The sequence below is a fragment of the Falco punctatus genome, assembly GCF_963210335.1.
Source record: "Falco punctatus genome assembly, chromosome: 13".
Classification (NCBI taxonomy): domain Eukaryota; kingdom Metazoa; phylum Chordata; class Aves; order Falconiformes; family Falconidae; genus Falco; species Falco punctatus.
Window position 1 is genome coordinate 29385561 of NC_137593.1, and position 10920 is coordinate 29396480.

General features: G+C 39.8%; 1 protein-coding gene across 7 annotated transcripts in view; it reads right to left on the reverse strand.

Moving 5' to 3' along the window:
* Positions 1 to 10920, reverse strand: part of FARP2 (FERM, ARH/RhoGEF and pleckstrin domain protein 2) — an 81514-nt gene that overhangs the window by 36041 nt on the left and 34553 nt on the right. For 5 of the 7 annotated variants that reach the window (XM_080410384.1, XM_080410380.1, XM_080410381.1 and 2 more), the window contains exons 8-11: positions 3853 to 4000; positions 2375 to 2470; positions 829 to 992; positions 620 to 688 (exon numbers count right to left, since the gene is read on the reverse strand). In XM_080410384.1, coding sequence (XP_080266510.1) covers positions 620 to 688; positions 829 to 992; positions 2375 to 2470; positions 3853 to 4000 — 477 coding nt within the window. The remainder of the gene's footprint in view (positions 1 to 619; positions 689 to 828; positions 993 to 2374; positions 2471 to 3852; positions 4001 to 10920) is intronic. The other 2 variants (XM_080410382.1, XM_080410385.1) reach the window with 1 other exon arrangement.

The window sequence follows — 10920 nt, forward strand, 5'->3', positions numbered from 1 at the left end:
CCAAAACATGAAAAATATTTATTAATAGTAGTTTAACACAAACTTTTATTTATTTTTTTTTTTTTTTAGCATTCCTATTAAATTTCTATAATCTTTCAGATTAAAGACTATGAGGCATTTCCCACACAAAGACAGGATGGCTTCGTAGTCAAGTAAGTGACAATTTTATAATGAAAGCGCACATCGTTAATTTATTTATATGTTTAGAAGTAGGTGAGTATTTAAGGTCACAGTTTCAAACCTGCAGATCCCAAGTTCGATGATGTGCTCTGCCACTGGCTACTTACATAGCTTAGTGACATAAGGACAAGTCCTCACCTAGTATCAGTGAATCTTCAAAACATATGAACTTTACGATGGCCAAGTCTCACACTGTCCACGGACATTAAAATGCAACACTGAAACTTTCCTAAGCTTCTTAAATCATCACAAAATTATAAATTTTTTAGACTTAGTTCCGCTACCTTAGATTTCAGGTAGACCTTAGTAACTGAGAAGTCAGCAAGTGACCACACCCTCCAGGTATCAGGTATTTTAAATAAATACGCTGAAATTTAGGAAATAAGGGCACCGTGAAAGTCTCAACTACATTTCACCTTACAAAATTATTTGAACTTACCTTTCATATGGTGTTTTCTTCATCCCACTGTCCTTAATATAATCCACTAGTTGCTTCTGCGTTCGTCCACTGCGAAGCCACAAAAGTATGAAAGTTATAAAACGCAGTGGATGAGACTTACAGATGGAACGACTTTAGAATACTTTTTCCTTTTGATCTCATTTTCTAAGATATGGGGAATTCAAAAAACCTGTTATGTTTCTCCCCACCTGTATCTGAATGATGACCCTCTGGTGAAGAACACTGCTTTAGCCTTTGGCTTTGGCTGATCAAAGAGCCTAAAGAACGTGTGATATTCAACACAGATTTTCCAGAAGTTTTTACACTCATCCCTACTTCCCAAAAGAAACTCCAACGTATCTTGATACGGACCCTGGGAACAAAACACAGAAGTTAAGCAGCACATAAAACAGCCATGAAGGAGAAAAGGAAAGTACAAATAGGTGCCAACAAAAAGGCTGACTCCAGTGAGATGCAGTATTTTGCTGTCACTTCTCATATGCCTTAAAGCAATGGAAGCGATTCTGAACGCAGTTTAAATCACTTAATACCTTTCAAAAATATTTGCTTACCTTGAAATTGTAAAAATGTTTTTTCTAAATGGCTTTAGAAACACGCTTAATATAATCCATTTTAAGAAATATGCATCACAAAGTTAGTAACTTGAAAGGAAATAAAAATATTTAAGTGAAACAGTAGTAATTTTAAAAGACTTTCTCCTTAGAAGTTCTGATGCTTGTCTTACTTCCTGAGATTTAGACTCTGCATCTAATACATCTATAAACTGTACTCTAATACGCTGTCTATCTCACAGTGATCACATGAAATTTCTGAGGGTCTCTGTGAGACACATGCAGACAGTGTGTCCTGCTTCGGGTTTCCATGATACACATAACTATATTATGTCCAAACATTTCCCCACTCTCCTTTTAAACCAACCCTATGCTGAATGTAACCTAGTCAGCCAGTGTGGAAGCAACAATAACTTTGATGACATCTGCAATCAAAAACATCTACTGTAGAACAGCCATGCACGAAAAATAACACTTCTGCTGTACAGACATACAGAAAAGATAAGGCTGTAGCAAGAGTAAGCAAGTAAAATTAAGCTCCAACAATATAATCTCAGCCACCTATTCTTTCCTGAGGGGTATCAGGTTATTCTCATTTGAATCCAGGGACTCTACCAGATTTTTTTACTCAAGCAGCACATATTCAACAGGTTCCTGGAGGGAACAGTCACATAAAGCAATTACTGTTTGTATCAGCAGTGTACTGTAGTGTTATTTTAAGGAGCTACAGCCAAAAGCACTTCCTAGCATGCTTTTACCTAAACAACAGAGATTTATTATGAACTAAGTTACTTTAGTTCATTCTGGCGGTAATAGATCAGAGAGTTCGTAACAGTGCTAACCTCCATTTATATCCAAGGGAATTACTAAACGTAACTTTATTCAGAGTAAAAGTACTGAGAAAGGATGTACCAAATTCTTGGGGTTTTTCTTTTTTTTGGTATCTTAGATTTACATGTGTGTACGCCTAAGTCAATGGTAACCTCAGGCTGATACACAAAACCTAAAAATCTAGACAACAGACAAGGGGTGAGAAAGGAAAGATTTTTACTTGAGTAATGAAGGCAAGCCTACCACACTGAAGCTGATTTATAGAATTACAAACTCTAGAATTTTTCATAATAAAATTAAGTATACGTATTTTTTTCAACATTGACCAGCCTACTGTTACAGTAAAACTTACACAGACCTCTGGGTGGAGTTTAATAAGGAATCTTTTCCTCTTGAAGCTTAGCTTACGGACCTTTGACCAGTTGAAGGTATTGATTTTCGTATTACCCTGAATTAAAATGGTAACAGTTAAAAGTTGGCAAAAGTTTCAGAAGTAAGAGCAGCAAGCAAAATTCTGTTGCGCGTGTATAGACATATGCATGTGCACACACACCATCCCTCCAACCCATTCTGCTGGATTTTTATTTCTGGTGACAATATTCCCTTAAACAGCTTTAACTTTCAGTAGAAGGATAGCTAGAAGCGTGCAATGTCTGTCTGTCTCTGCGCAGACACTACAAAAAAGGAATGGAAAAATCTAGAAAACCAGATGGGAAAGGAATAGTGTCAACCCTATCGATATGAAGAATACTTTGCAGTAAAACAAGACAAGGGTTTCATTTTATTTAACATGCTTTCTTTTTTCTCTGGACAGAACTCTAGACACACTCCTCCATGATGATTTTTATAACTAGTCAGTACAGTATACTAAGGAGTAATTGCCACACGCATGAAGAAACCTGCCAAGCTCTTCTTGCTCACAAGCCTGCTTACTTGACTAAAACCAGGATAAAACCAGGCTCTGCCTTCACCCCACTGGCCCACATCAGACCTCCCCTCCCCATGCCACTGACTCCCGAAGCCTCAGGGAAGGACCTCACCAGCACTCACTACCACAGCAATTCTCCTGTTACCCCCTATAAGCAACAGGAGACAAAAAAAAATGGTACTTCAAGAGAAAGACCCAAATGAGCTGAAATGATGGAAACCTCAGGAGCTGAGAGGCTACTGAGGACAACTGAGAACTGCAGGACTGCAGTGGCCCATGCATCTCCAAAAAAAGCTGCCCCAGCGTAAGAAAAGGACAGGTAACACACAAAATGAATGGCAAATAAGTGCCTAAATGGAAATATTTCAGTAGGTTGGCTGCCTGTGTGTTTTGTGAGGGAGGAAAACAATATGATCACATTCAAAAACAGAACTCTGATCATCAAGTTGCTTATTTAATACGATAAAAGTAGTAATTCTAATTGGTCCAATCACTCCAATGAAACAGCACTTCTATACGCTAAGAGAAGCATTACCCCAGCAAAAATATACTGTAACATTAAAACAAGGGAAACTGAACAAAAATTGCAGGATTCCAGATCTATTCCAGGACTGTATCAAATGAATTGATGATTTTCTCTGAACACATACATAACTTTCAAGCAGAGAACAAAAACTCTTCTACTTTCCTGTCACTGTTGGTTTTGATGCTCTTCTCTCTGCACCAACAAGGACAAACTGCACCAAACAGTATTTTGGAGGTTTAAGCGACACTCCCTTGACCATAAAAAATGCGCTAAATTTTAAAAGCAGAGACACCTGAAGTTAATATGAGAGACTTACTCCCAACATGTGCTAATGGAAAGACAGGCACATGTACCCAGCCTGCCCTACCCACCTTACCTGGAATACCAGCACACCCATGTGTGAAACAGCTAGATTAATTTTGGTGCCCTCACGGTCAGATGCAAGGTGAAATCTGATGCCATACATCTCCAGTTTCCGAGCAATTTCAAGCACTTGAAAGTCTGATTCAGCAGGAGTTTGACCCCTATAATGAGGAAGAAATTTAAGGAAAATCTGATTCTACAATATTGCCAACATGGCTAATACACTGAAGTCTGAACTCTGGCACTAAATAAGAAATTGCTATCTTACCCAGCCGGGCAGTTTCACTCCAGATTAAGTATTACACTGAAACTTTTGTAATAGGAGAAACATGCAATGGCAGATGACCAACCTAAAATGCATTCCATAGACAAAGGCACTGAAATAAATGGTAACTAGTTCAGAGCTATTTCAGTTCAGAAACAATGAAGTTGAATAAACTTGAATTCAGTCCACAGAGCTCCTTGTTCTGCTTGCTGGCATACATGTTAGTAAGAGCGAGAGAGGAAAGAGCTGCACAGCCAGCACAACAGAAGCAAAGTAAATATTGCAACAGAATAACCCATTCCAGGTAGGGCTTTGGGGCTACATCAGAATTCTTAACGCAAGTACTGTTGGGTGCAACGCATTCCCTTAGTCTTTTGGCTTTATTATTTCCTCCCTGTCAGGAGATCTGGATAAGAATTTTTAAAATTAGGTATCATTTTCTGTTGAAACGACTTTGAAAACAGGAGGAAGATGTACACACATGGAGCACCTCCTTTCTGAGTGTGCATAAAATCCGAGCAAGCAATACAGAAACTGTTACAGACGCTGGCATGCACCAGTCACAGATTCAGCCTTCATTTAATTCTCCAGAAGTCTGCAAGTTTGCTCAAGTCAAACAATTGACATTTTGTTTTCCTGCATGACAAAACAGTCCTGGATCATCTGTCTGTCTTTTTTTGTTGTTGTTTTGTTTTTTGGGTTTTTTTTTTTTGTTTTTTCCCCTTCCCCCTCATTTTTCTCCACGAGAGGGAGTTTAGCAGATTAAAGTGCATTTGTCAGCTGGCTCTCAGGAACAGGAGGGGTGACCATGGACCGTGCATCTGGTTCAGATGGCAGCGCCAGTGCAGAGACGACAGCAAGCCCATGGAGCAGGAGATGTACAGTGCCTGAAACACCTCTTGCCCAGGACACAGAAGGCGGTCATGCCACCAAAACACGTTGAGGTCCAAGACCCCAAAATATGGACCAACCCAAAATATATAATTTCACAAGCCTTGAGATGATCTAGTGAAACACTGGTACTTGTATTGACAAGACCTTTTTCCTACAAGTCAAAACTGTCTCTAAGAGTCTGGGGTCCTGACATGGGGTTTACGATGCTTCAAGAACAAGCAAATGCTGCTGTGGAAATGAAGAAGTTCTTGCTTCTGAACATGCCACAATTAGACTACAAAGTAAAAAAGTCCTTGTTACAAGCACAAGCCTGTCACCTAAGGTAGTCTCTGAACTAAAAACGTACTGCAAGACAACACTACCACCCAATTTTAGGCATAAATACAGTCCAGGAGAACTAGCTAAGGCGGGAGACCCTTCTGTGCTAACTCCACAGAAACAAAAGCAGCACAGGAGGTGCCAGGGCACTGGGACCAGTGACACTGCTTCAGTCACAGCTGTATAAAGTGACCCCTTGTCTCCCTACTGAAAATGACTAGAAATAAAAAACATTAACATTACTTCCAAGCAAGCGCAGCACAAGCCACCTATGCTACTGCACTGATTGGATTCTTCTCACAATGTGCAAGTTCACTAGAATAAACATAACGGTACAAGGAAGACACAGGGGATAAAAACGGATTATTACTCTTATTTACAACCAACTAGTGCTGAAACCAGATAAGATTCCTGCACACACAAAGAGAAATTTTTAAAATCCTGTTTTCCAAGAAATGGCCTGCCTTGCATAAATCTGTATTTAATTTCATTAAAACAGATGATAAACTATTTGTAGCATGATTCATTTCCATGTATAGTAGTGCCAATCACATCAGCATTAAATAAATGGTCCTGCTATCCTGACTTGCCTTTCTAGGCATGCTCCTTAAAAATACCTCCTTCTACCTACCTATAGTCATGTTTTAGATTAAACAACCTTATTTTAGATTTCTTTTTATTTAGATTTCTTTTAAATACAAATTGAGAATATAATTTACCAGAAATGGGGATGACAACAGTACATATTAACTGCATGTAGGAATTTTCTCTACAATTGAGAGTGTAATAATGAAATTTATTTAATATGTTAACATTTTAAAAACTGAAGTTGTTAGAAGAAACAATGCTTCTTTGATTCTTAGTAAAATGCTCCTTAGGCTAACACAAACAAACACAAAAATGCACTCAAAGTAAGCCTGAATACACATATATTTGACAACAGGATTTCAACAGTATTCTATTAACTTATTCTGAAGATGAAAAAAAAAAATCTTTAACATTACAACTGGAAATTCAAAATTTATTTTGCCAACTGAAGAAAGCAGGGATTCAGTGAAGTTACTAACTTCACAACTTCAGTCCATATTCAAATGTCAGTACGATATGACTGTGTACATATAAAGGTAATATAGAAAGGGAATACATAAAAGAAACTCCAAACTACATAGTCTTGTAGCTGCATGTCTACCAGTGTTACCACCACATGTACTAGTTATGTCTAAGAGCTTAAACTAGTAAAGCAGATTTCTCCTCCCCTACTGAAATGAGTAATGAGGGAATATAAGTGGTTTTATACCGGCTTTAAGTATTACTGGCATTTCTTTCATAGATTCCCTAACTACATCAAAATAGCTGAACTCCCAAAGTTCCTGTTTATTATACAGGACAAAAAGGTAGATCATAAATATTAATTTTGGCCACAGCTTCCCGAGTTACACTCTAAAAGCGCTGTGTATAACTCTCACCCACACTAATTCCTGCTATAATTCTTCTGAACAGAGCAACATTAAGAATGAAAGTGGTGCTTTGTCATTTAAAGAGGGTGCTGAGGATGCTAAGGCTGCCGGAGGCTGGGAAGGGGGTTTGGAAGAGAAGGGAAACAAAGATTAGGATAAAATGGCAACTAAAAAGTTGGAGCTGTGTAGTACTAAAAATTCTTCATGAACAGTTTGGTGTAACTGATGCAGAACCACTGACAGTTATTTTATGTTCCATTAGATGTGATCCAAAGCACAGCACATCTCAGTGAATAAAAAATCCCAAGAGTTTTAAGAGTGCTCTCATGCATACAACCTGCCTGCACCTACCAAGGAAGGAGGAGGCCTTGAACGAGGAAAGCCAGGAGCGATGCCCGGCAGCTCACGCTGCACCACAAACAGTTACAAACAAGAAGCAAGTTTCAAAGTAATTATCCTCAAGATGTTTGCTGCAGACTAAGCTGCACAGACCAGCCTGAAAACAATCTGGTCTAATTTTGTTCATCCACTAAGCAGATAAATCTACTTAATCTTCCCCAGGTCAATGGACAACAGACTATCTAATACACGTATTTTCCAGCAAAAACTGCTGTCAACACAGTATGTTTTAGTGTAAAGGTTCCATACATACATCCATCTAGACAAATATTGGTAGTGTATAACAATATTCACGCGGCAATCGGGGCAATCTATTCAAAATAAATGCTGTTAAATGCTGGGTGATTTACAGAGCATTTAAAACCAGTGACTAAAATAGAATCTTAAACATGAAGTGTCAAAACGCTGCATACGTAGATATTATTAAAAACAATCTATATATTTATATTTAACAATATTGTAGCAACCTATATTTTTTGCTAATTTACAAACAACTTGAAGAATTTAAATCATGGACAACTAGGCTAACAAGCTGTGAAAGAACATGAGGCATAAAAGTAAACATAAATATAGATCTATCAAACCTTCCATTTCCTTCCTGATTTATGTACACACAAAAAAAACCCAAAGCCATCTGAATGCAAGCAAATTATGCTACGTTTAATTCTGGACTACATTCACCCCGCAGCAAGTACTCTATTCATTCTACTTTCAGGAAGGCAGTAAGCATTGCATGTTAAGTGCCTGGGGTGCCAGCATTTAACTGCACTGCCACCAATACATGATCTTCAAAATTTTTTTTATATAAACTATAAAAATGAAGTAAGTAAAGTTGATCCTGGCTCTTGCTGAAGCAACTAAGTAATATGATATACCAAAAATGCAACTCATCCTGTTTATTGTTACTACACTTGCAAAGTTAAATACAAAACCTGTATTTCTGTATCTGTGGAAGTAAAAGGAAGTATTTTTAAAACAGAACAATAAAAATAACGGATATTTAATAGAAAATTTTTCAATTCCCACCTTTCTGAATATAATATTCTCAACATATTTTCTCTTCTTTTGATACAGAATGGAACTGGGCACACAGATTCTGTTTTATTCAGCTTGATGTTCTTCTACCACTTCTAATAGCTACCGTGAAGCAATAAAAATATATAAAAAATAAAAATCAAACCACAACTTTCTAACGTGAGGAGACACTCTACATCACTCAAAGAGACTGAGCACTCTCTGCAAAGGTAGACACATTGTCCTGCTCCCCCAACTCACGCACGGTGCCAGAACATGTCCTGCTGCAAGTCCAGCCTGAGAAAGACAAATCGATGCTCCCGCCTTGATATGACACAGAATCCCCCTGTAAACTGGTACACAAGTAAGTGTGTCAAAGACAAAGCAAGGGCTGAGAAGAAGGAAAACCGAGGCAGAAAGAAGATGATGCAGTAACAACCTGGAGATGAGCCATCCTGCTAGAAATGGGTTTCTTTTCGTAGAAGCTATGTTTAACATGAGAAGTCCCTGTCAAAAGCAATCAGTGGAAGACAGAATCAGTCTGCTGAAGGTAAGCGGGGGAATAATAAGGTCAAGCAAAGGAAATAAAAAATAAGAATAACCCCCCCAAAAAAATATTTACACACAAGGATGCTAAGAGAGAAGTATTTTGTCTGTTTAACCGCACTGTGCACTCGCCAGGAAGCAGACAAACGCCCAAGGTCCATGCTCCTGCTTGCTTCTTCTAACAGAAATGAGGAAAAATGTGTCTACGCTCTGAGAAAGCACAGGACATTCACAACTACTAAAAATGGAAAAGGGTGGCCTGGGTAAGGGAAGAGAGAAGAGACGTGTAAGGAAGTTACAGCTATTTTTAGGACTGCAGTACTTCCAAAGTTACATCTCTCTAGCAAAAATTTTTCCAAAGGCACAGGGGGATTTAAAACATGCATCCAAGGTACTCAGGTATCGCCAACGTTTGATCCTAACTTTTTCTAATCACATGCCTCAGCTTTTAATCTTAACATGGTTTCAATGTACACATCTAAAACACTGCCTTAAAATAAGATTTGCAATCATTTTAATAATATGGCTATATTAGATGCAATCCTCATTAAACTAATGAAAAGTAGACTTATGAAGAAAGGAATATTTTCCTATTAACCATCCTCTGACTTCTTCCAGACAGGCAAAAATACAAGCTTTCCTTACTGTAAAGAACAATTAGAAGTAACTTGTTTGAAAAAAGCCCAAACCTGATTAATAAAATTATGTCATAGAGGAGGGACCACGGTCACCTTCCAGCAGCCCAGGGTGCTCCCAGCCCCGTCCAGCCTGGCCCTGGGCGCTGCCAGGGATGGGGCACCCACAGCTGCTCGGGGCAGCCTGTGCCGGCGCCTCGCCGCCCTCTCAGCAAAGAATTTCTTCCTAATAGCTAAGCTGAATCTCCCCTCTTTCAGCTTCAAACTGCTCCCCCTTGTCCTGTCACTGCGTGTCCCTCCCAGCTTTCTTGCAGGCCCCTTTAGGTACTGGATGGCCGCCAGCACGTCTGCCCCAGCCTTCTCTTCTCCAGGCTGAACAGCCCCAGCTCTCCCAGCCTGTCTCCGCAGGAGAGGTGCTCCAGGCTCCTCATCCCCTTCACAGCCTCTGGCCCTGCTCTAACAGGTCCGTGCCCTTCCTGTGCTGGGGGCCCCAGGGCTGGACGCAGCGCTGCAGGGGGGTCTCACCAGAGCGGAGCAGAGGGGGAGAAGCGCCGGCCATGCTGCTGAGGATGCAGCCCAGGGCACGGCTGGCTTTCGGGGATGCAAATGCACACGGCTGGGTGATGCTGAGCTTCATGTCCACCAGCACCCTCAGCCCTTCTCAGGGCTGCTCTCAATCCATTCTCTACCCAGCCTGTATTTGTGTTTGGGATTGCCCCGAGCCCTGTGCAGGACCTTGCACTTGGCCTTGTTGGACTCCATGAGGTTCAGACGGGCCCACCTCTCCAGCCTGTCAGCGTCCCCATGGATGGCATCCCTTCCCTCCAGCATGTCAACTGCACCATGCAGTCCCTGATTCCCCCAGAAGGCAGTCACAACCTTTCTATCAAGCAAGGTAAACCAAGAAAACTCCCCACAAGCAGAAGCAACTTAGTCGGATCCATGCAAGTGATTAAGAAAGGGCTGTTCTGTGCTTGGTCTGGATGTTCTTATCCCAGATCTATGAAATCACACATTTCATATTTGAAAGCCATCAGCCTATACTGTGTGATGTCATCAAAAACCTATCATGAAGCCATTCGTAGCTTTAGACTCCACAGCATCTTGCAGCAGTAAGTTTCACAAAGTCATTACAAGCTGTAAGAAAAGGATGTTGTTCCTCCTCTTTTAATTTGCTTTGAAGTTACTGCCTGTTTGCTTCAGCATTTTTCTTTTGACATGAGAACAATAATGAAATATTTCTGTGCAATTAACGGTTTCTCTCTTCCAGCTACCTTCTACCAAGGTGAAGAATCCCAGCGTACATTTTAATTTACTTCGAAATTACTTCAAAATACTTAAACAACATCTAGTCTGTTCCTTCATCACTTCCATGTGCACCTCAAAGGTTCAAAAGCAGAAAAAAAGTAACAAACGTCTGATTTCATCAAGAATCAACAAAGCTGAACTTCCATCATACCAATAATTTCAACTGAAAATGAGTGATCATAAAAAGCAAACAGTTAATTATTGAAATTCTCAGGAACTGATTTTGCAGTAATACAGGACGTGTC